We start from the raw sequence: 27,070 nt of genomic DNA, 5'->3' as shown, positions 1-27,070 counted from the left end.
GCTGGTGGCTCGGGTAAACATGGTTTTAAATGAGGTTTGAGATTCGATAAAGTTTCCGTTCACTTTCACAAAATTTTTAGAATTTATTGGACTGTTTGTAAGTTTTTCTTGGGTCTTCTCTACTCTGTCCACATGTGTATTTTGCACTAAGAAATAAAATTACCTTTATATAAAAATCCTCCTACGCAGCACTTTTCCTTCTGGGCTGTATGAACGTGAGCCAGAACCTATCTATGTGCCGCAAAATAAATACAGCAATTCACCACATAGATTCATTCATGTCTGCTGCAGCAAGAGAAAGTCCGATATTTACTGCCGCTATTAATCCTCACGTGTGCTAAAAAGAGGAAGATGTGCAGAGTGTTTGCAAACAGTAACTATTTATAGTCTCAGTCTGGCTTTAAATCAGCTTTGAGGTGGAAATTTTCACAAATTATGTTTTTTGTGTTTCGTGGCAACCATGTCTTTGAAGCAATTCAAAGACATGAATTGCTGCAACGTGATTTTAAAACAGAGTTCATCCCTCATTTGTTCGGGTCTTTCTTTTTTTGTGCCTATTCAGTGTTCGCACAGCCGTATGATGTGATGCTAAGCACAAAACTACTTAAAGAGAGCTTGGGAGATGGGATTTATAAGATAAACTTAAGTGCTTGAAACATAAAAGAGAGTTCTCGGTGAACATTAATTTTTCAAATCTCGGCTCTCCACATGGCAGAACATGCATCCACCCACTAATCCCCCCCCTCTGATGTTCACTCATCATTACAATCACATCTCAATCCCTACATTTTTTTGTCTAATTACAGGCGTCTTCTGCTCAGTAAGTGCAAGTGTTGCTGCAGCTATGGTAATGAATAAAAATATGTACACAGATCAGGTGAATCTGATAGAAAGACAGACGTGGAGAGAAGTGCAGTGAGAGCAGACTATGTCAGGGCAGGTAGAGAGAAAGTTTGAAGATTGACTGTCAAATTCAGAATTTTTGACAATGCGTCTGGAAAGTCCCCGTCTGCCTCGCGGCGCTCCTCTTAACCTTTTTCACTCCTTTTCTGGGTGTCTGCACGCATTATTGTTGATCGATGACATGATCTGAACTGGTGGCGGTTGTTCACTCCACAGCTTCATTTCAACTCTAAAGCACAGATTATGAGGGATGTTTGATGTAGGTGGTTTTGATGACTTAGATTTAGCATTTAGGCTTGCTTGTTTTTTTTTTTTTGCACACACAGAAAAAAACGAAACAGTCTAAGTTTTGTTGTGGCTTTATTTTAATGGACAGATGTAGAACAATAATTTGAAACTCCTCTTCAGCACACTAAAAGCAAAAAAACCACAGACCAGACAAAACAGCTGACAAATGACTTGAGGATCCAGAAATACGCAAGGCCGAATGGACAGCAACACGATTAACTAGTGTTTTAAATTATCTCTGAAAGCCCTGAATGAATGAAAGGAAACCAACCAGGTTTAATCAAGTCAACCACTTTTATGCCAAAAGGGATTATGATGGCAACAAATTTTTCATGCCTCAATTTGATCTCCTTTTGTGCATAATGCCGTCCACTGCTGGTTATTCGAAGATAATAATTTTTAGCGTTTGAAGAGCAGACAGCAGAGGTGGATTCGTACACTCCGTTCCTTTAACATCGGATCAGAGAGCCAGGAATAGAAACTCCCTGGAAAAGTCATTCAAGAACAGAAGAAGCCTCACATTCTTTCTTTCCCTCAGTCTGCACATCTTCCCTGCAGACATTTACCACCAATCAGTCATTGCTACCCTACAATCGCAAATACAAGCGTAAACATAGCAACAGGTCCTACAGCGGTGAGCTGAGGTCATGCCCAGGAGGCTTCAGTGGAGCAGTCCTCATTATGTGCGGATATGCAGGTAGGGTTCTGGTATCTGTGATAATTCATAAGAATTTCACAACAGAGATCTCAGGAGAGGTTTGTAATAGTGTCACCATCACTCAAACCTTTCTTTGTTTGAGTCACTGTTATTTAGCTTGTTTCTAAAATTTGGCCACATGCACATGCAGCCACATATCCACATAAAACGTGCAAGCAGTTATAGGGACTAAGATGATTGGCCTTTTTTTTCAATCAAAAATCTAATGTGTGACTGCTCCTTTGGGTATGGCAGCTTTCAATGGCAGCTTTCAGAGAAAATCAGATCTTTAAAGTGAATAATGGATTTTGTGACTGAAATAAGCTAATAAGTGAAGACTTTACTCATTAGAAGACACTGGTTAAAAAATGTATTACTAATAATTAAGAGTTACTAACTGGGAAAAAAATAAATCAACATCTCAATTTTAACCGATTAACTTTCTAAAGCTTTTGTTAGGATGAATTAAATAATTGTCACCAATAATATTACTGGTATACAAGGACTGAAATAAATACATAGATAAATAGTTGTGGTTGTTATAGAAAAAGACATTTTGATAATTCTATGCAAATATTGATTCTTAAAAAAAAAAAACATCCTCTACCAGTGTAACTCCTGACACTTTAATTAATCAGCAGAGCACGACCATTACTTCAAAGTTAGGTATTACTGTAGAGGCGATGAAAAACCTCCCATAGACGAGACCCTTTACTTCTGTTTCTCCAGCTACATTAAAGTAAAGCTGTTGCTGGTCCATTTAGCTGTGATGTGCACAATACTTGGATAACAGAGACGATGATTCAAAATGACTTAAATTGATGCATTCTTCTCTAGCAACTCCCCCTCTTTACTCCATCATTCCCAAACATCTTTCCCTCTCCAGCATCCACCATGCTCCTTTCCATCTGGCAGCGCCCACAAACATCCCATCCCGCACTGTTTACTTGAAAAATACCCTCCTTGTGAGCAGAGAAAGTCACTGATATAAATCCTGGCCCTAATCTTCCCATGTGGAAACACAACTCTGCCCTGCTGTTGCTTTTTGTAAACTACTTAAATGCTCTGTGATGTTATTGTTGCAGCTCGCTGCTTTTATTCTATAGTTTTGTCAACTGGACACATTCTCACCACATTCTTACATTTGTATGGCACACCTTTGAAGCACAAGGCTCCACCTTTATTTCCATTACACAGACAAACAGACGTTAAGGGTTAGAGTGAGATTTTAAAACTTTTTTTAGCCTTCTGGCATCCAAAATAAATAAATAACTATTATTTTTGCTAGAGAGCACCAATTGTTAAATAACTCGTTTTGTGGTGTTATATTTTCTTTTTCTGGAATTTAAATTAACATGAAATTTGATTTTAAAAGGTCATCTGAAGACTCCACTTTTTTACACCGTGGGAATTGTGGCAGACTCACACAGCCTTCTGGAAGCCTCACACCTCTCCGAGTCCGGCCAGGACCCCCTGGACAGAAACAGCTCAACAGCTGCATGACCGTCGTAGACATGACAACAAGCAGGATCCAGGTTACGGTCCAGCAGTTTCATGATGGTTATAAATACCTTCCCTTCTGTCCTTCAGATTCATTAAAGGTGTCTGGTTGGCGCCATTAGAAAAATGTGTAAACATGGGACTTTATGTTATGTTCCAATAAAGTCATCTACCTAGGCATATCTATGTGCATTTTAAAAATATGCAAAGAAATACAGTTCTCACTCTGAAGCTCACAATTTCTTACTTAAAATTAGTAAGAAAGTCCTCTCAAAATGTAAAACACTGAGAATAAAGAATTAAGGGTTAAACAGCTGAAAATTGGTGCTTAAGCTTAAGTTGCTAATTTCCTGGGTATGTAATCGAACTGTGACACAGAAACCTTTTCAGGCTTCCTCAGGCTGGGACACTGCTGACGCAAAGACAAATTAAAAACACAGCGAAGGTTGAACGAGACCGATGAACCACCTACACTTTGGAGGAGAACACGTTTGTGACCGTGTGTGTTGTGCTCTTTGTTTCTATGGTTACGACCCATCTCTCAACATTAGGAGACTCATTAAAAGATGGTGTGATGTAGGCGTGGCCGACATTTCTCATCCGTCCCAGCCCCCGTCAGCCCAAAAGCTTTCATCTGGAGTGAATTAGGGACATTAGCACTTTATCTCAACGCCTTCCCACACGTCTTTCACCGTCTTTCCCGCTCCACGTTCCTGTTTCATTCCTTTCTCGCATAACAATACCCACTTCATTGTAACATCAACAGACTTTTGCATTCTTAAAATACAAAAAAAAAAAGAAAAGAAAAAAAAAGAAATAATTTTGCTAAGAATACTATCACACTTAAACTTTCTTGTTCAACTTAAAACAGGTGACTCGGGTTCAGGCCCACAGATCAGCACGCAGACTTGTGCTTTTAAAAGAGGGCTGGCCAAATCCACTCTGATCTGTCTAAAAATACAAAATGTACAATTTAACGGAGGAAAAAAAAATGATTGATTAAAATTCTGCTTTCTAAAGCTCATTCTGCTCACATAGAGACAAACTTACGAAACATTCACATGTGACCTGAACGTTTCTGTGCTGTGTGGAGGAAGTGCAACAGGCCTGTAAATACAAGAATATTTGCACAAAGGCTAAAATTAGCTCAGAGTGTATAAACAGACAGACACACACAGCCGGTAATCCACGTTAATACCAGTCATCAGTCTTAACATAATGTTGTGGAGCTTGGGCAGAGATGGAAATTTAATCTCTGTCATTTATCTCTATTATAATGGCTTCAGATAGCCTACAGGTTTGACACTGCTCTGACACAACATTGTTAACTCTTAAAGTTACAGTCCAGCCACAGAATCAAGTCAGAAGACAACATTGCAGAGACACAAACAAGTATTTGATGCACATAGATTCAAAAGAAAAACCTCCAAATGGTTGTACCGAATTATTTCCAAATTGCTGCCGCGTGTTTTATGAGTTTGATTTTAGACATTTCATCTGCTTGTTATTTCAAGCCGTTTATACGGTAATTGCCAAACTATCTGAAGTCAATCATTCCATAGAGAGAATTTTTACAAGTGGAAAACATTTGAGATGGTTGTCAGGCTTCCCAGGAGTGGACATCCCAGCAAATATCAGATCAAAGGATGTTAGCAACAACCCAAAAGTTCAACTTTAGCTTCAAAGGGTCTCAGTTAGCATGTAAAATGTTAAAACTCATAGCAGCATGATTTTGAAAGTAAGTACGGCTTGCTTAGAAGGGTTGACAAAGTTGGCATCTTTTATCAAAACTAGTAACATGGCAGCACAACATAGGACTGCAACACTGGAACAATGTCTGTTAAACAGGTAATGGCAAAGTGGAGGTGTTTGGCAATAACAAACGACATCATGTCTGAGGAACGGTAAACTCAAGACATCCACAGATATATCATGCAAACTGCCTAGGACAGTGGTGTAGGGGTTATGATTTGATTTGATTTTTGTAGTGACAGAACCAGAGCACTCGGCAGTAAGAATATCAGCAAACTCCTCTGTATACCAACGTATACATGAGTCAAATGTGAGACCACCTGTTCAACAGCTGCAGTCTTAAGACAGATGTGCAGACATTAATGTCTGCAGGAGTGAAGAAGCACACTCTAAAGCGTGACCAAAATGTATCCACCATAATATGTGAAACCGTCCTAAACAGGCAGATAAGGATTAACAAGTTATTGTTGTTGAAGGTTTCTTCTACAAGCTACTGAATGGAGTGTAGCTGCAGTGATTATTTGGAAAAAAGAGAGAAAATACATATGTTTAGTCTAATTTTATAAAATAGTGATTATGGTGACAAATTTTCCTCTATTTGACCACCTGAAATTTGAGTTTTATACAAACGTTATGCAAAAGAGTTTGGTGGGAACACCAGTCGTTTGAAACGCTGCAATTTGTATCAATTCTCTTGTGACAATTTGCTACAATTATTCTGAATGATGCTTCTTCATTCTTCTGTTCTTATTAATATGCTTCAATAGTCCAACAAAAGCCATTTCTTTTCATTCTGCTACTCATGCTGTATTTTTCTTTAATCCAATGCAATTATTGTAGAAAGCAAACAGGTTGGTGCTGTACTTTGTCTTTGCTGACATTCAACTGGCTTAAACATAATCTTTTCCGAAACCACTGCCCTATTACTCATGCATTATTACCCCAACAGTGGACACTTCCCTGTGTGTAGCCCTCTGTTGGTCACATGGCCTTAAATGCCATCAGCATATCATCAGCAGAAACTCATGATTCACGGTTTTACAAATCCACGTGGAGACGCATGCACACACAAAGGCACATGCAAAAACACAAAGACGGCTTAGGAGAAGACAATTGCCTGAGTTCAAGTCCAGCCCAGCTCCGCCTGCCTCGCTCACCAGAGCGGGAACACAGGAGCAGGGGTCGGCATGCCGGGGCGGACTGTTGCTGAGAAGCTGGTCTTTGAAGGAGGCCTGTGGTAAGGAAGGCTTTTCGGGAAGGGGAAGTGCTCTGCTTGAAGTTTTGGATATCAGTGGAAAGCCTTTCTTTGCTATGCATGGCAGCAGATTCCTTTATCCTGCAGTGCTTTTCCAATATCAGCGGAAGGACGGTGTCAAAAGAAACATGTAGCAGGATTATTTTCAGGAAAGGACAGGGGGAAACAACCACAATGCAATCCCCAAAAGAGAACATGAGGAGATGGTTGCCTCGGTTTGAAATTTGGAAGTATTTCACTTTATTGCAAAACTGCCACACAATTAGGTGGCTATAAGAGTGCTGCCCCTGAAGTGGAAAATGATAAGCCAACATGAGCACATGTAGGAAGAAAGTCTGCTGACCCAAACTATCCCACGATCCACCAGCAACCTGGCGAAACCACAAACTCAACCTCTGGCTATCCAGCTGCTTGCTAAAGTACATAACTCGATTATTTTCACAGAAACTCCAGCAGGGAGGACCCTGGGATGTACTCTCAAGTTACAGTTCAAACTAATATGCATTCCTTCAGTAAAAGGTCTGACAACGCTTAGTCCAGTCAAAAATGGAAAAAAAAACAAGAAACCTGTACTCGAGTACATAAAAATTATACTAGGATCTGGTGAACACAGTTAACCAAAATGACTGTACTGTCAAAAGATCTAGTCGCATAGAGGTTTCTTAGCAATAGTGGGTTTGATTTTGTTTTCCAATATCAGAACCTAACAATGTCAAGGCATACTTCAGCTAAACAAAATATTCAAGAATTGCCCTTAGAAATATATTTTCTGCTCATTTAAAATAATGTTCATATATATTTTTTTTCATATTTTTTACTGACATTGCAAAATATATTAAAAAAAAAATTATCAACTATTATAAATTGCAACAATAGTCCTATGACCACAAAGTTTGGCTTTTTTTTAACAATTATAGAACTACATGCTATATGCCACTGGGGTTGTGAAAATAAATATTTCACATTTGTTTCAGTTTGGGACTGGACAGTAGCACTGCTGTCAGTACTGTTCCTTTGCAGCAAGTAGAACTTTGATGCAAATCCCAGCCTAGACTCTTCCTGCATGGAGTCTGCATGTTATTCCTTTACAAGTGTGGATTCTGTCTGTGTGCTCCCACTCCTGCAGTCCCAAAAATATAGCATGTTAGATATATATGTCTCCCTAAATTGCCCTTAGGATTGGGTGGATGGGTGTGTCTCAAAATATAAATTGAAAAACACTGAAAAACAATATTTTATCAAAACTCCACGAGACCAATCTTTCCAGGCTGTTGCACTCAGGCAGTGGAATACACTGCCAAACCCTGTGTATAGTTTGTACTTAAAATACTTTTAAAAACTGGACTGTGGATACTTTCACAAAGCAACTGATGACAATTTGATTCTAAGAGGCTTTTAGTTCAACTTGGGCTATTATGATATCCATTTATAATTTCATTTTGTTTGCTTTCTGTATTGTACATGATTGTGATTTCATTGACTCAAAAAGTCAACAGGAGCAAACAGCAATTAAGACGAAAATCTCACGAGTATTATTTTTATGACTGTTATCTCACACACTAATGGTTCAGGAACGCTGATGCAATGTGGTTCGTTTACAGCTATGGAAGTAGAAAGGGACTGAACAGCAATGGAAAGACACAAGCGCTACTTCATTTAAAAAGTTTGCCAGTGTTAAAAGAGGCCTTTCTTTAACAAAGTATTGCATGAAGAGGGATAACCATCCATGACTGTCCGTTAAAAATCTGTTTCGTAATTTAAAAGTCCTTTGATAAAGTGATTCCAACAAGTTTCAACCGGTTCATGCAAATGCAAGTCCACTCTCATATCTGGTGTCCGGTCTTGATTATGTTTTCACAGAGTTCTCTGTCCTCACCTCTACACTGCTCTTCTGCCCAAGCAGCCAAAATTACAACAACCCTCAACTCTTAAACCCTCCGCTTTCCCGGTAAGGCTGACCGCAACCTGTCCAGCCTGGGTCACCTTACCCGTTTACTGCATGGGAGTGGGTACAGTGCTGCTGCACACAGAGAGCCATTCAAGGCCTCGCATATGAAATCTCTTCCGTTGTAGAGATGCTTTACACTTTTTCTGCATATTCATCACTAAGTGTTCACGTCCTGTCTGGTTGAGACTGAAGGAAAACAAGGCACAGAGACAGTTTTCATACGTTCTCAGAGTGTTTCTGTGATGGAATCACAGAAACCAAACAAGGGTCAGAACGAAACCTTTAGAAGTGGCTGGCTGAATTAAAAAAATAAAAAAATCTACACACATATCAGAATTGTTTAATGTAAAATGCTCTATCAGACATGGTAGTCATGCCTTTTTTCCTTTCAGGTGAAGAGTTGTTGTTGAAATTCATAAAGAAAGAATAAAATAATATGTTCTTCCCCTGAAAATGACAGTTGAGGGATTCTGCAGAGACCTGCCAGTCACGTAGCTGTCATGGACCATCTCCCAATCTGGCAGCAAGTATCAACAGACGCTCACATAGAGAAATGAGAGCTAGTATTGTGTCTGTGACTATCTCCTTAGTGCGGTTACACATGTAAGCAAACAACAACATACCACAGTGACACCGCTGGTGCTCTGCCAAGTCTGTGCTGGCAGCCACTCCTGTCAGTTAATCACGGGCTCATTGAGGTTGATGGTTTTTACAGTGTTTCTGTTCTGTTTTCTGAGTGTGTAAAAGCTCTGTGATTGTCTGAATAGGTCTTGGTGCAGTGTGTTTAATCAGTCGACATGTACAGTCGCTGACGGCATCAGCTCTTTCAACAATGTCCTTCGGGATGGGATTATCGTCTAAGTTATGACAGGATTTTTAAATGTCTTTGCAGATACAACAATCACACCTCAAGGTGGAGGCTTTACATAGGCTGTTTGAGAAGATATGATACAGTAATGGCCAGAAAATGGACAGAAAATAATTGCCGTCGGGTCTCAAATTTAGGTAAAATAATGTAAAAGTGAAGGAAAATGTAATCCTATAAACAGAATTATTTTGTAGAATTTATTTTGTATTTTGTAACAAATACATAAATATATTTATGTATATGTTTTCCTACAATTTATCTAAACTACTCCAGTTTGGCTCATTCTTTTTTCAAAGTTCAAAAATGCATTGTTTTTTGACAACAAAAAAATAAGATGGGGAAAAAAAAAATCTTCCCATCATGTATAGAAATTATTGAACTCAAACCAATTAGTTTGAATATTATCCTCCAATGCACTTTGAATTGCCTTGCTGCTGAAAATGTGCTACATAAATACAATTAACTTACCTTACCTTTCCTCACCTCACCTCTGTTTGGGAGACGTGCTTACACAATATACTTCTAACTTCAAACACAGTGTTTGGACCCTATTTCAAAAACACCTTGTTTTCATCATGGGCTTGAACAACATAGAACGCCTATTCCAGTAGCCTAATGCTGACCTGCCTTATAAATTCCTGCCAGAACGCTAAGTTGTGCCTAGGAATTAAGATAATGTTCTTTATTTTCTTTTCCCCCTTCAAGACGCAGCATAACTTTCCCTTTACACAAGTTCCCGAGACTTCCTCATTTTCTTATAATTATGAATGAAAACTAGAGCCATCAAACATCTCATATTTATGCTGGCAAAGATGAACCACTACCTCCAATAAATCATGATGACTGAATATAAGTGTCTTCAAGGTGTCATTCTGTTGAAAAGTGTTTATGTTTCTATTTAAGCCTGCATGTGTATTTTTTATTCTCTATGGTTTGGTCAAAGTCGCCAATAAATTTAAAATTCTGAACCTAATTTGTATCTTTAGATATTATTATTGCAGTTTATTGCTGCATAATCATTTCTTCCTGGAACAAACACCGTCAAACATGTATATGACGTACATGCCCATGAACTGTTTTTATTGTTTTAATACTAAAAATTAGAATTTTAAATATTTGACATGTTCGCAATTATTTGTTTCAAAGTGAGGCTTCCTAAAATAAACATAACACACGTCCAATTATGTTGTTACTTCTACTTCAAAGCCAGCCAGGAAGTTATAATAGAGTGTAAATTGGCATAATGCATTTAACAGACACCTAAATGTTAAATGTTTATTTTGTGTCAACAGTTCTGATGATAAACCGTTAAACTTTGTGACGGAGGGTATAATTCCTGGGATATTTATATGGTGTGGCTTTGCACATATGATAAGACTTCCCAGAAACACCCATTTCTGTTTACAACCTACAAAAGCAATAAAGAAATTCTTCAGTTGGCTTCCAAAGCCACATTTGTGTTTTTTCAACCCCTGAGAAACATTTAAGTGATCAACTAGTATTTCTAGATACATCTCTCCTTTTATTGTAAAGACTAAGGTTGTCTCAGAACCAAACTAAGACAGTATAAACATGAAACTGATGGCTCATTTCTAAAGGTTTTAACACTAGTAATTTTAAATTAAACCAAATACAGAACTATCTGCAGTAAGATCCATTAATCTGTAGAATAAGGAGCAGTAGTGCTGAGTCTTCTTGTGTGGTTTTGGTGGGGCATATTTTCTTACTTAACCCACCCGTCAAAGCCAATAAGTGAGAGAAGAACCGAGTATAACCGCGAAGACTGCACTGCAGTTACCTATAGCCGCTCCATGTAACAGCATGTGAGTGTTCCTGTAGATCTCCCCAAGGGCAGTGAGGTGGTGACTGACACTCTAGTAATGCCTTCATGTCTCCTAAACCTAAGCAGGGTCTATATATGCACACTGAATGAAGACATGTCAAAGAGGAGCAGAGAAAGAGAGAAACATCTGGCCCCGAGATGTTCCCCCCGGCTCCCCGTCCGAGGGCTCAGCTTCCAAAACGATACAAGTTACAACACAATCCACGGAAACAAAAGACGGAGAGCCAGACCTCTCTGAACTGGCAGGCATCGGCAGCTGTGGAGGCTCACGCCGAGGATGGACCTCACAAATGCTTTGACATTCCCAGCTCTGATCACAATTGCTTTCTTCAAATGACTACATTTTCCTGGACATCATGTAACTTGGCAAAAACAAAGTACCCATTTCCAACCTTTTTTTTGTTTTGAATCAGACACTAAAACATACTAGATGCAATTATATACCACTTATTAATATCCTAAAGGCTAAGAATGTTTTTTTTAAACCTTTAAAAACGTATTTAAAGATATACTATTAAATATGTAAAAACCTATATTTATGGTAAACAGAAAACAAAAGCAGTAAACAGAAAAAAAAAGTAATTTACTGTAACAGAGTTCATTATCTCAAACAAATACCCCCAACAAAATGAAAAGAAATTGTTAATGGTTGGGTGAAAAAACATTTTTCAGTCTTAAGTTTTTCAATTTGAAATTTGGGATTTTTTTTTTTTTATTAGTCACTTTCTTGCACATCTAACTATTAGTCTTTGCATGGTTGTGACATTTGATCAAAATGTGATTAAATGTCAAATTTACTATAACTAGCTAGTCAAAAATATTAGGAAAAATGTTTAAATTACCTTAAAAAAATTAAGATATAGCCAATATATTTGTAATTATTGTCTGTTATTATAAAATGACGAGGATTTAACCTCCACAAGTGATTCCCCCATATATAATTAATTCCATCAATGTACCATACCATAGGCAAGGTAAAATGTCAAGTCTCAACATTTTTTAATTAGCTAAGCTGCATATCATACATTTATAATCTTTCTACTTTGCTCTTTAACCACGCCCCAGCTGATTAAAATCCAAAACTTTGCCGTTAATAGACACAGTTGTCATGTTAGTTGACTTGGAACAGCATACTTAAATGTCATTAAAATGCAATTCGAGGTCAGAATTGTGGCTTTTATACAACCAATAAACAGTTAACTGAATTAAATTTACGTGCAAACAAAATGTCTCAACATGCTGAGCTAGCTCTCTTTCGAATACACATACATTTTACACGAGTGTTCGATGGCAGAGAATCAACTGGCAAGGGGGGAATTTGGTTTTATTGAAGTTCCACAGTTTATAGCCCTGCTGCCCGGAGCACGACACTTTAATTTGAGAATAATAAGATCAGCACAACATGTTGGTTTTGCTGCACCAGGCGAGACACTTTTATTACAACAGGCATCACTTGGAGAATATTATTGTAAACTATTTGCTGTGGTGGTCTGGGCTGACCACACATCTATAAACAGTCCGAGCTGAGATTGCTAGCTCAGCTTCATACCAAAGCTGATATAACCACATAGTGGCACTGGGATGCTGGAAAGATTTATCATGGGAACATTTAAATTTCCAGGTGGTTGAATCGAAATGACTACCCTCCTCAGAGGGAAAGCGTGATCCCTGCAATGGCCAGTTCTTTTGTTTTCTTCCTCATTATGTGTGCAATTAAATGAAAGGATGGTCAAAGTGCTGGAAATGTCAGAGGGCTCAAACCCTTTGCTACATTGTGACAAAGTTCAAAGACGTCAAAAAAAAAAAAAAAAGGAAAACAGATGTTACGCAGAGAGACCGAAAAATGCAACCTCCACAAGTTCTCACACAAAAATAAAACATGGAGAGGTCCACTCCTCCCTGTGCTATTTCATGTTCAGTTCTGAGTACTCTGATTACATGTGTGTGTGTGTGTGTGTGTGTGTGTGTGTGTGTGTGTGTGTATGCTGTTGCGTAAAAGAGACAGCGTGAAGAGAGCAAAGAAAAGTAAAGAAAACATCGGAGTGTTTTCTTTGGAGTTTGCTCACACTGAACGCAAAAGGAGGAGAACAAGTGATCCTGACTAATCACGTTCAGTTTTCTGCTAGATGCCACCAATCGCCAACTCACGAACCCACCTCTCTTCGAATTGACCGTCTTTAGGACACACGGCATATCAGATCTATCTCAGGGTCACTTACTGCAGTTTGAGCATGTCTGTGACGAGCCATCTGCAAAGTGGGCACTTTCCACAGCCGTTTACACGCTTCAGAAGGGGCCTGCCATGGTTTCTTTGTAAAGAAAACAGCTGTGGGGTATTTTTGAACTAAATGGTTTTCTGCACATGCCTGACTCAGCTGTACTGTCTTGTATTCTGCCACATTCAAAATATAAAGCTGAACTGAGTGATAAACTGATGAACTAACTAAACTGCCTGAAAATCAATTGGTATTAATTACTTAGCAATTACTTATTAAGACCAATAGTATTAATGATACAATACCAATTATATTAATAATACAATTGGTATTACTTATTGTAAAATATGGGTATCAATCCCACATTTTATACAAAATATGGGAAGTAACATCCTGAAATGTGAAAATTTGTGGAGGTTCAGCAAACCTCATTATCCTATATCACATTATGCTTTGAAAACTGTGTTCTAATAACATACTCTTCATCTTTGAACAATATAGTATATTATTACATTATACCCATCGACTATGTTATAATAAAGCTATTAAAGTTCTTTCAATATTGATATGGTAGTCACCTGAAAACCTATTGTACAAATATTGTGTGTGTAAAAACCTGACATTTTATTGTTGAAACATAATCTATGTTTTCCTTGTACCATTAAGTTGACGACAGTGCAGATCAGCGACTGAGAAAATGTTTTGTCTATTAGAACTGATTATGTTTTAACATATTTCAACACAAAAACGCCTTAGTGCATCTACCACTGGGTTTAACAAGCTTTCTGGGTGGAACCCTGAGCTTGAACACCTTATCACTGATATGCATACTTCACTTATCAACATCTGTCACTATCACCATCAAGATAACCTCGAGATAATTTAATTAATTGCAGCACTGTTGGCTTACTTTTTTCCAATAACGATGAGGAAACCACGTTGCACTAAACCAAAAACAATTACAGGAATCTGTCTGTGTAATAAGCTCGTACGGTGCCAAGAGGTTCCAGGCTTTAAGTAAACAGTTGGAGGTCGGAGGCCTCCTGACAGTTCAGTACTCATCTGCCTCAGCCTGTCCGTCCATCAGAATAACTTGCCCCACCAGACGCCAGCGCAAATGATCGATGGTTCTGTGGAAAACCGAAAACCCCTCTTTCACAGTGACAGAATCAGCCACCATAAATAACAGAGACAAGCTCATTTATCTCAGTTTGCGATTAGATTCTCACAGTGCCAGAGATGTTTCTTGTCAGTCCTGATGATACCAACGTTAATGATGACAATGGGGAGATTTTATGATCCAACCAGTCATTCTACAGCATCCCCGGAGGCTAAGGGTAACAGACAGATTTCAGGAGGACTAGCACACCTGTTCCACCTTTTGTGAGGACACGCGAAGCACTCAATGTGTGAATTAATGACTCTGCTTGGAAACGAGCACTCAAGTTTTCAAAGGCAATTAAAAGACAATTGTGAGTTTTTAACAGTCATTTAGAAGTAAAAGAAAAAAGAAAACATCTTAATTGTCCCACCTGAATAAACAAATAACATGTCTTAGAGCTCTGAAATATCCTGACAAGTTAAACGAAAGAACCTCTATATTTTCCACTGAAGCAGAGCTGGAAAAATTGAGGAGAAAGAAGCCAAGGCAGGAAGGCCGAAGGAAACAATGAACACGTGCTGAGAGTTTGATTAATGATCTTTTTGCCATTTGCCACTCATATGTCTGGCAAGAGTACACTGCTGGACCAAAGGCACCGGCAGCATCTGTGTGTGGCCAAACACTCACCTTATGACAGAGAAAGAGAGAGAGAAAAAAAATTTGGTATATATATATATGTTTTTTTATTATTATTATTATTATTTATTTATATCAAGCCAATTCCATAAACTTCTGGCACTAAAAAAAAGGTCTAAATATGAGAAAAATAATATTTTCAAATATACATTTGCACAATATTTGATGGTTAAAAACTGAGTTAAGAACATGTTAATTCCGGAGAATCTTACTATCACAGTAAATACGCTGACCATTAACTGAAATTAAATAGGTGTTCTGACCTTTATTTTTATTTATCTTGCATTATCCATAATTGTCAGGGTAATCACAGATTCATGTAAATCAACAAAATGTGAATGTCGTTGAGCCGCAGCGCTCTAAGCATATTGCACCTGAAGATCCTGCTCTCTCTGAGAATAAAAGTTTGTTTGTTTGGTTGACAAGAGACAAGGGTAGGAGCGGCTCATAAAAAACATGACAGCCTGATTTAAAACTTTAATGAATACACACAGGTAAAAACAGCACTCTGCACACACACACTGATAAGAAATTCCAAACTACTTTTATTAAATGAGAGGCTAAAACAATTACAAATATAAAGATTAGAATCTAATGTCATAACTCATCTACCCATTAAACTCTCATCTCTGTCCTCATCGCAAACATCGCCTCTGCTCTATGGTTGTTTTGCTTCCAGGATCATCATTCCACAGCATTCAAATGAGTGAGATCATAGCTCATTACATCAAGATTTTGCAAGTTGCTTGCAACCCTTAAATTACCCAACAGACAAGCTCTTAAGCATGGACCAACATGTAGACACCACAAACACTTTCGACTGAAGTCAGAAATACAAACTGCCTCTTGACACAAAATGTCTTCAATAGGGAATTTAGAGCTTGTTAGATAACAAGAACAACCTCACTTAGAGTATCACCTGTTAACATAATTGTCCTTTTTTTAAAAAAAAATCAGTTAGGAACAGTAAAGCTTTGAATCTAACCGAGGGTCTGTCTGGGTTAGAAAACCACCAAACGTGATGGCTGAATTGCCCCAACACGCCATCGGCAGGGGAAGTGTGTGTGTGTGTGTGTATCATCTGTGAGGGTGTGAGCATTCAGCAGAGAGGGCAGCAGCAGTCAGGACTTGTGTTCACAGATTAACAACAATGTTTACTGTGAGTAATGAGCTTATGTCACTTATGGAGGGATTGAGCGAGGCTGCGTCTTCTCGCTGTCTGTCAGGGCCGATATGGGTGTTTGGTAATATGGTGTAATTAAGAGTCTGCAACCGAAGACAAGAGACTGATTTCTCTCAGTGAAACCATAATAATGAGTGGGTGCTGCCTGACTGTCACTACCGAGACAAACTAGTACAAACACCATATACAAAGGCAATGCGTCTTGACAAAGCTTTTGTTTGTGAGCATAAAGTTGCTAAGTCTGTTACTGAAATCCTTTGGTACACAAAATAAAGCTTAAAGTCAACTGAGCTGAGTATGTTTGTGCTCTTTGTGTAAACCAGAACGGCACCAACTTTACACAAGTACTTCTATCACAGGTGTACCTATGCACTGATACAAACCGATCTTATCTGATATTGATACTATATTAGCACAGGTGTGGCTGATACAGAATGTCATCACAGGTAGGTGTTTGGCTCAAATCTATGTTATGGAGCCTTTCTGTGTGGAGTTTGCATGAACGTTCTGTGAATGCTTCCCTCAAAGTACTTTGGTGTCCACACATAGTCCAGAAATATCAAAGTTAAGATAGCTGGTGACTTTAAAGTCCCACATTTAAATCCAGTTTCATTAAAACTGTCTATTTTGGTCCTGTGATGAGCAGTCGACTTCTCCAAGATGTTTCCCGTCTCTCAAATACTGACTGAGGTTTAACCCTTTATGTAGACGTGCATTTATGAATGTACCCACAGTGGATGGAAAAAGAGCTGATGGTAAAAAGAGACACATTTACTCAGTCACACTCACAAATGCACACAGTTATACACGGATTTGTATATTGTTAAGCATTTTTTGTAAGGTTCCTTGCCCAGGGAAACATCAACATGCGGCAGGAGGAAGCTGAAATTAAGCCTAAACTTTCAGACTACTCTTCCCATAGAGCCACAGTCACCCAGTTTTTTGTTGTTTTTTTTTCTTTTTTTGGTGGCTATAGTGTTAGCAAAAGTAAATCGTCTTCCTTCAGAGAAAAGGATGGTAACAAATGAACTGAAAATTTTGTGATGTGTATCATCACTGTTTTTGTTGTTTATTCTCATAAAAAACAAAATCTTTTGTTTTTGCTTTTACAAAAGCATGACAAATGATACCTAAAAGCAATAATGTTTACAATATAGCAACTGCAATGGACTGTTTGAATGCAATATTGCATAAAATATGGATGGATGTCATATTTTAAGACTCATCCATACCACTCTGCATGTCAAAAATGTATTTACCCAATTGGATGGCCTCCAACTGTCCACGATGTTCAAGTCTTATATATATTTTTAGTGTTTGAGATGCTATGGCTGGCAGTAATTTTAAGGAAATAAATGTTATGGCAAAAAAGGAAAAGAAATGTAAATTAATCTATAATATAAGTTTCAACAACTGTGTTGTAATTGCAAGTTTTCCTGATATCATGCAGCCCTAAATCAACCAACAGACACCAATAGAATTGTCTGTTAATTTTACTATATTACAAATGTCATGTAAAAATCATAACACGTAGTATTATGCCTTATTGTTTTGTTCAATGTAGTTTTTTTACTTAAACATAGAGCATTATTTGTTTTGGCATAATAACAATCTCCCTTATGTAACTACATATTTAGACAATTGCTTGGAGATTTGATAAAGATCTGAGGCCATCAAATCTGAGACTCCTTGTGTAATTATCCCGAAGAAAAACAACATACAGCAATATGTTCTCTCATGGCAAATCACTTAGAATTAACTGAAGAAGATTCCAAAAGAAAACACACAACATCAACGGCTTCTGATAAATTATTAAAGAAGATCATATGTGGATCTTCAAGGTCGATTACTGCCTAATGTTTCCCTCGAGGACATAGCAACAAGCACAGCAAGATTGATGAGCTTAATAAATATTTAGTGTAATTCCTGGTTACAGACTTCTCACCTCAGTGCTCAACTCACACAAACCAAACTTATCAACACAAACTATTCCAGCTTTGTGCGTGTTAATTGTTGTAAGCCTCGTAACAACAAACACGCCGAGGGCCACTGTCAATCACTCACCATGTAGATAAAAATTTTAGTAAATAACTGAGCACAAAATCCAGATAAAAAGGATAAAGTACATGATGTAAAAGCATGAGTTCATTTTTCAACCAGAATATTTGGTTAACTCTGTTTACACTTTAGATGTCTCAGTATTTCATTTTTGACTAATTTCAATTCAATTTAACAATTTAACAATAACTGACATTTACCCTCTCAGTAGATGTGTGTGAAGAAGTGACCAGTTGGCTCTGTAGTGATTTTCAAAAAAAAAAAAATCTGTTATGAAAAAAATAAATAAAATAAAAACAACTTTTACAAATCTAAGACTTTGTATCAACAACTAAATCTTTAGATAGAACTTCAATTCTAGATAATTATGTTTTACATCTGTAAGAACCTATAACTTCATGTATTTTAGCCAAGAAGGTGAAAATGCAAGAAATAGAGCACAATTTTATCTTTGCCATCCATCTATTGCTGAAGTTGTAGTATAAAATTAAAAATGAGAAACGTGTAGTATAATAAAAAGTTAAGAACAGCAAAAAGGAGAAGATATATCAAAGGTAGCATTATTTTGTAAACTGCTGTCTTTGCCATTTCCCATCACATTTATCTTCCCTGTATATATATATTTTTTTATTTTACGATCATAATTAAAGGCAATGAAAGGAAAATATCTCTTTGGATATTTAACATGTTGGTGTTACTCACAATAGTCCTCCATCAAAACAAGTATTTTCCTTTCCTTTATGATTTTATTGATGACATTTCAAAAATGAAAATAATTCATTGAAGTAACTGTGATGCCAGAGGAGCACATTAGAGAACATTTCATTCTCACACATTTGTTTTATTGCTGATAAAAGCCATGACTCAAAGCCACAAAAGGAGCTGGAGTGGCTCACTAGTGCCATCTATAAATCAACAAAGTGAAACTGCATCTGCAGTTTATTTTGGCTTCGATGTAGGAGACAACTCGAAGGAAGACAGCTGAAGTGGAATATTTGGGGTTTGATTTAAGACACAGATGCAATCACATATAGCTTTGTGATACTATTTATTGACTCCTTATATTTAGTTAACAGACCTCAGAAAACTCCCTCTCCGTTCTTCCTGTTTCCCTTTATCTTTTCTCCCACTACATCTTTCCATGTGTTACAACATCTAAAAGAAAAAACAGAAAAAAGGTCTGACTCATGAGTGGAGCAACATATCTGACCCACAAAACAACTGCATAGCATTCCCTAAGCAGACCTATTTCTTTTGGCACATTCGACTATTCCCCAAAAGCCAAGTTCACTCTCAAGTCCATCGAGGCCGAAGAGGCTTTCTTTTATGTAGGTCTAACCCATTAAAATTAGAGACTGGGCACAGGCTTCCAGACACTTGCGCAGCAAATTATTTTCCAAATGAATCCTATTGTATTCAATTCCATCCCACTAAATTCCATTCAGTTCAGTGCAGTTCTATTTATTTCCACCGTATCCTATTCAGTTAACTTCTGCTTCATTATTTTCCAGTTAACACAACTGTAGTCAACTTAATTCTATTCAGTTCAATTCATTTCCATTGTTCCCGATTCTAGTCTACCCAGTTACATTCAATCATCTTCCGTCAATTCACTCCTAATCAGTTCCACTACATTCAATTTCACTTAATTCAATGATTTTCTACTCAGTTAAATTCAACTACCGCCTACTAAATTACATCCCATTCAGTTGCATTCAGCTCAGTTCAGTTCAGCTCAACTCAATTCAGTCCCATTTCTTTTCCATTCTGTGTTCCTCATGTTCAAGAAAAACCGGCAGGTTGTAATGCAAACAGGCCAACAAACATATCGACAGCGAACAAACAGGCCAGACTTTATTGGGAAACTGGGTGTTAAATCTTGTGTGTTTCTCTGACACGGAAGCCTCTTCAAACCCTGATAGGGGAAAGTCCAAACAGTAACCAAGAGAAAGAATTCTCCATATAGATAATGGGATGATAGTAATCCACTTTAAGTAGTTATTCACATCCAGTTGGATACAGAAGATAAGAAGTCTGTCTCCTTGGTTTGATCAGTTCTTTGTCTTCAAAACTCACCAAACATAAGACCCTAAAAACTTGCACCCAAGTCTCTAACATTGCCCATTCAGTTCTGAACTCTTAAAAATTTAAGGTGTCTTTTTTTTTTTCGTGTTCTCATTCCCATTCCCTGAGCAAACCTATTTATTTTGGCATAATATACATATTCCCTAAAAGCCGAGTGGCCCTCAGTTGTGTCACTTTGTTTGTGTGTTAATAATTCAGACAGTCTCCTGTTGTGTCTGCTGTGACAGCTGCAGGTGGGAAAAAATTGTGTGTAGACGGCAACAAGGGTTTTGTTCGTGCCCTTCCTGTGAAGCGCATCACTTGGACAGCACAAAAGGATTGCTCTGAACCTTCAGATGCACAACACATTAGCAAGAGCACTTCCCCATTTAAGAATGTTCCTCATGCATATTTCAGGAGTGCAATTACCAGAATACTTTGTTCTCAAACATAAATTCATCATCTGTTGTTGTGACTGTTGTTTTCTTTTGTCTTACCTCATCTGAGCATTTTGTTTAAAGAGAAACATTTCCTTTCATTACACCTATGTCATTAAGTGTAAGCCTCCTGTCCAACACCCTCAAACTCAGTGCTGTTTAGTCTGAAGTATTTTTTACCTTTAACTTTCAGCACTCTGTTGTATTCTTACCACAGCATGATGGGTATACTGAGCTTAGACCAACTAGATATTTCCAACAAATTTCCTTTAAGATTTTGGTACATAATTGCTGCAGATTTGTTGATAAATCCATGATGCCAATCTTCTGTTCCAGCATATCCTAACGGTGGTATTTTGGGTTGACATTTAGTAACATTGGAGTATGGTGAATTCACAGTACTGTTTTTTATCTGATTGAATAAAGGTTTAATAAAAACATTTTATAAAACAACATTAAAAAAAATGTTAAACTAGTTCCAGACGATTTGAACCTGGGCCACAGTGCATTATCCGGCTGGAAGAAGCCATCAGAAATGGAAAGGCACACCTAATTGTACAATAAATAACAGGATTTGAATCTGACTGTGTGATTATATTGTTTCTATAAAACAGGAGCTTATAATTGGACATTACTCTCTTGTAAAATCTTTTAAATGAGTAGTTTGCATGATGAAAATAACCCAAATTAATTTGAGACGGGATTTTAAGAATCCCATCTCAATGGTAGTTTCCATTGCATGGTTTGCAATATTCTGAAGGAATAAATGTTCTTCTTGGAAATGATTATTCTTTTTAATGTGAAACAAACACTGGCCAGAGTAAGTAGTTGAATTCATAGTAGACTGTCAAATAGTAAGCCTGTCTCTCATGTAGGTATAAATATACATAGATTTCCGAACTGGGAATCACTCCCAAGCACAAAGATCAGACTTCTTTCCAGAGTAAAGGAAAAAGTACAAAAGGCCTTTCTGTTGTAGTTGGAGGATACTACAGCTGGTTGTCTCTCATGTACTCCACAGTTGGTTCAACTATTCCCTGTCCACCTCCACCCATGCAAAATTAGAAAACAACTTCAATTCTGTTGCTGATAATGACCCTCTTTAGCGGAAACCAGCACCCACACATCCTACGTCAAAGCAGAAAAGAGGCTTAAGCTAAAAGGAATCAGGAAGGATTCCCCGTAAGGCAGAGCACTGGTGGGAATGAGACAGAAAGATGCCGAGTAGCTGCTGTGTGGAATATGCAAGACGCCACTTCTGTCAGTAATCTAGCAGGCTGGGCTGTTCGGAAATGGGCACCGTGGCAAGAACAAAACCAGAGCAGGGTTTATTTGAGAGGACACAAATAAAAATGAAAACCTTGTACAGGTACGGGGATTTTCAGGCCTGTTTCTGTGTGTGGCCCAAGGATGTGGGAGGTGAAAGAACAGTCTCGTCCTTTTACCACAAAGGATGTGGTGAGCGGAGTCATCCATTCGCTCCCATCTCATTCTGTCCTATTCGCTTTTTCTCTTCCTTTAAATTCACCGACATCTTATTATTATTATTTTCTTGCTTAACATCTTGAAAACAAAAAATGTGAATGCACAATTTGCATTAACAAGGATGTGAACAAGTGGAAATGAATTGATTTTGTTCCCCACGTGTTTCACCATCCTCATACAAATTTGTTAACTTTTTTTTTTCTTTCAGTTAAATTTAAGGGATTAAAAGTCATTTGAAGTCATCTTAATTTTGGGGATTAGGCCCATTTGGACTTGGAAAACAACCGATTGACATGTAGCTTTTAAGTTTGTGACATAAAAATAAATCAGCTTTCAGTCCTGCAACCAGAAATCTCTGCTACAATGTTGTACTGCCTTATATCAAAAAGTATGGGACATTAAAACTATTATAATACTAGGAAATACATTAATACTATATAAATTATTTGTACCTGTTATCACCGATATAATTTAGTCAAAAAAAAACTGATTCGAAATCTCTCTGAGAAAAGAATGTAGAGACTATGTAACCATTTTTCAATGATGGTAGCTTCCAATCAGGTACTAAACAGACTTCTGCCTTCAAGTCAAAGCTATCATCAATATAAACATACTGTAGGCAGAAGAAAACTGCTGCCATCATCAAACAATCAGCTAAAACTCCAGCATCGTAACATATTTTAGAGTTAGCTTATACGAGCCAAAGCAGAAAGAAAGGGAAATGTCAGAGCAAGCAGTAATTTGTATTTATTTTTTTAACAGGTCATTATTTTTTTATAACTCCAAACCAAGAAAGAGGAATGATACCACAACTTAGCTATTTGCCAGCTGACTGGGCTCTTCCAGTTATACTGTGGTTTACAAAATGCAATGTCTAAATTTAGACTCAGGTTGAATTTTAAATAAAGAACAGCTATTTCTCAAAGTTTCAAGCTTACATTACGAGAAATGGCTCTTTGCTTTTTATGAATGGTCTGAGTCAGTTCCTGGCTGCTCCAAAAAGATAAATGAAGATCAGTTCTGTGTGGAGACTCTGAATTAGATCACTAGGGGACATAGGCGGTTCAGGCGGATCATCTGGGATCCCTGTAAGGCTTACTTACAGACAAAGACAACACTGTTATACAGACTGACCCATTCAAGAACATTTTACTTCCTGTCCCACCAGCCTTCAGAGGTTTTTTGCATTTCAGATGCTAGCTCCCCAGAGAAGAAGAAATGTTTATTATAATGTCAATCTCTGTATTTGGGGAAAAAAAAAAAAACATCTGGAAAACATTCTTTCACTTTTTTCTTAACTATTTTGGTGGTATGATTAATGTACCATTGGTGTCACATTTCGCTTGAAATGCAGCATAAATGCTGTGGTTTGATTAGCAAACCAATCCATCAACAGCACAATGTCAGTTCAAGTTTTACGTTAGAGCCTCCAAACCATGTTTTAAATTTTCTGGAACACCTTCATCTTTCCAAATTGACTTTGAGAAAAGTATTTTTCCAAAGCCCATCATCGGCGATATCTCATCAGCCGTTTGTTCCCAGACTCACTTTTCTAAACACACAAATGACATTACAGGGATTACAGTGCCATAATGAAAATACCAGACATTTTATATCTGTATAAAGCCACATGAGATGACAGGAGGTATGTTTCTGAGATCACGCTACCTTGACGTGGCTCTGAGCACCCAGGTTGTAGATTTCTGTGGGCTTCACCTCATTGATGATTTTCACCAGACAGGTGCTATCAGTCAGGTCACCATAATGGAGTTTCATGTCTTAAAAAGAGTAGCATACATGTGTTATTATTATTATTATTATTATAAGGTGTATGGACGTGCTATTTTGAATATTTTATAAATGTATCTTCATTAATATCTTAGAATCATTTAAAACTCAAGAGTAAAACCCTTCAGTGCTGTTTTAAATAGATCAGAAAATGACCGTAATCAGAAAAAATGACTTGCTGCTCAGTCTAATTTCACAAAAACAATCATTTTAAAACATTTTTGCTAAAAGAATTACTGAAATGATTTTCATGTGTGGATAAAGCATACATTCAAATGGGGTAAATATACATTTTGTTGAAACTTGTACATAAAAAAAGTTTTTTTTTTACAACTGCAACCAATAGTGCAGAAGTTAAGTTTTACAGATCAGCATTGCTATTTCATCTGACAATTCACAAGTTTTCATCGAAGAACAATTAGAAACAAAACAGAATACTCACTGCCCTCCGTGTGCGTCTGGGGGTTTTGGTAAAGATGCTCAATCCGACCTGTGTTGAAGGAGCTGGAACGCCGCAAAATACCATGAACCTGAGGAAAAAGAAAACAGATAGGACTGAAACTGCAAAGATTTGGTGGGCTTATTCATATGGAGTATTTTTTTTTTTTACTTTTTATTATTACTTACACAGTTACACTCCCTAACGAGTTACATATTTTCGTCACAATTTTTTCATAAATTGATATCTATGAATTGACTTAATTATGTGATCTAAGACACAACTAGTAAATACAATTTCTTCATTTTATACAAGTTATTCTGTAAACCATAGAAATGTAAATGTTAACCATAGAAAATATGGGACCATTCAAGCAACCTTTTTGGATGTTACCATTTCTTAATCTTAGAGTTTTTTTCTGGGCTTGTTTAGCCCTAAAGACATCTGAGTTTGTATTTTATTTTATTTTGTCATTTTATTTGTCTTCAGAGGCTTTAAACTTTAAATTTTAGGTCATTGAAGCACTTTTAGCACTTATCTAAGTAATTAATCCGTCTTGTACAATTTAGTTTCAAATGAAGAACCTTAAATTTAAATGTATACTTATTTAATCATTTACAAATCAATAGTGCCTTTATAGACAGTAGTTTTTTTGTTTTTGTTTTTTTTTTGTTTTGTTTGTTTTTTTAAGTAGAACTGTAAAGCCAGGATGTTACTTATGATGCTGTCAAAAATGTGGTTGCACCTAATTTTGGTGCTAGTTGCCTAAAAAAAAAAAAAACAGTTTGGCACAACCAGTGTCAGCCTGCCACCTGTAATGGAGAGACAGATTCCTCCAAAACCTGGTAAAAATTATAATTTCTTTAAACTGCTCTCCTAAGTAAGATTTGTTTCTATAAAGCCAGACATCTTGCTTGCTTTTTAAAGAAAAATGTCACACGAGTATGAAAAGCTGAGAAATAGAATAAGCTTGTTTACTTTGCTTCATTCAGCTTAGCTTTTATTTCTAAAAGTTTTCTGAAACAGTAAATACTCTACATTAGAAAATACTGATAGAACTTCAGCTCGGTGTTTAGTTGTTGCCGTCTGATCTGTGATCTTTCCTCCACATTCAGTAGGGGGTTTATGAGGAAGGTCTGCTCAGGGAAGATAACAGGGCCTGCTCCAATGGGAGTCCATTAGTGGGAGGACACTGTGGCCCGACCTCACTTCCTTTATTCACTGTGCTCTTCCTGCATGCCTCTGCACTCCTCTTTATTGCCACCCTTTCCCCCTCCACACCGCCTTATCAGTCAACCCCCTCAAGCTGGAGCTCATCCACTTCCTGCCTGCTGTCCTTGAGCTGGGCAGCAGATGGCGCAATTGATATAAAAGCAGATTAAGATGAAGGTCAGTGTTTCTTTAATCAAGTTATAGTCTTTATGCAACTCATCTAGTTTTTGCTCATCATTACACACATTTGAATTTATTTACTTATGAAAATATTCTGTCTTTTTGTGTTGAATCTAAATGTTTCTTACGAAACAAATTTCAGTACCAGTGTGGTTTCATTTACCAAATGGGAAAAGACATGCAAGCCATTCCGTCTTCTTCTTCTAAACAAATACTATCCTGGTTACTTCCAGACTAGTACTTTGAAATAACCTAACATGAAGTATGCTAAAAAAATCTCAAGGAGATAAAGATGACGAAACAATGGGTTACAAAGTAATTTCTAAGGCTTTGGAACTTCAGTAAACCACAGTGAGACCCATGAAAAAAAAGAAAACAGAGAACATATGGAACACTGATGACCATTATTAGAAATGGCCACCCTCGCAAACTTAAAAAAGCGTTGTGGGGGCGTGACATGGCGCAGCGGTTAGAGCGGGTGCCGTTTATTCAGAGGTTCCAAAATCAGACGCGGACGTCCCAAATACGACTCCTAACCTCGGCTCCTTTACCGCATTTTACTCCCTTCTCTCTGCCTCCTTCCTGTCAGATTGCTGTTGCATAACGACCACTAGTGCCAAAAAAATTCTTTTAGTAAAAAGGCTTTCTGAAACTAGGCGGCCTGATATGAAAAGTCATTGCCCCCAATACCACTCAATGTGCCATTCAGGATGGCAATAACTGCCATTTGGCATTGTCCTTCTTTAATAAAATTGTCTTAATTCAGATGCATCAGTGCCTTTTGTAAGCATGAACATGATTGGCTTGGTCAATCAAGCCAGTAGCTGCTCAATCAGATTTGGATTTTATTTTTACCAATTCAGAGGAGCACATGCTGGTGTACAAGCAGTAGTTTAGATGTTCTGGTTTCTTTGGTAAACTCCTGAATGGGTCATTGATGTTGGTGTAATTGTGGGAGGCCAGTCACTTCTTGGAAAGTTCCACCCAGTTCATGTTTTAACTTTTTATAAATAATGGCTATTACTGTAGGTTGTTAAAGTCCAGTAACCTTAAAAAGAACTTTGTGACCCATTCTGTTTACTTTGTTTAAGCCTACTACGTGTCGTCAGACAAGTTCCATCTCAGAGTTTTCTACAGTTCTTTAAGTAGACTGACC

The 27,070-nt window shown here is 37.5% G+C and overlaps 1 protein-coding gene across 1 annotated transcript in view; it reads right to left on the bottom strand.

Annotated features, from left to right (window-relative positions):
• Positions 1 to 27,070, bottom strand: part of gmds (GDP-mannose 4,6-dehydratase) — a 176,035-nt gene that overhangs the window by 137,261 nt on the left and 11,704 nt on the right. Inside the window, exons 3-4 of the mRNA XM_015040684.1 lie at positions 24,526 to 24,613; positions 23,964 to 24,073 (exon numbers count right to left, since the gene is read on the bottom strand). Of these exons, the coding sequence (XP_014896170.1) occupies positions 23,964 to 24,073; positions 24,526 to 24,613 (198 nt within the window). The remainder of the gene's footprint in view (positions 1 to 23,963; positions 24,074 to 24,525; positions 24,614 to 27,070) is intronic.

Source organism: Poecilia latipinna, unplaced genomic scaffold (genome assembly GCF_001443285.1).
Source record: "Poecilia latipinna isolate Pla-1442-1.1 unplaced genomic scaffold, P_latipinna-1.0 Scaffold522, whole genome shotgun sequence".
Taxonomy (NCBI): Eukaryota; Metazoa; Chordata; class Actinopteri; order Cyprinodontiformes; family Poeciliidae; genus Poecilia; species Poecilia latipinna.
Note: the sequence above shows the minus strand (reverse complement) of the source record. Positions and strands in the feature narration are given on the sequence as shown.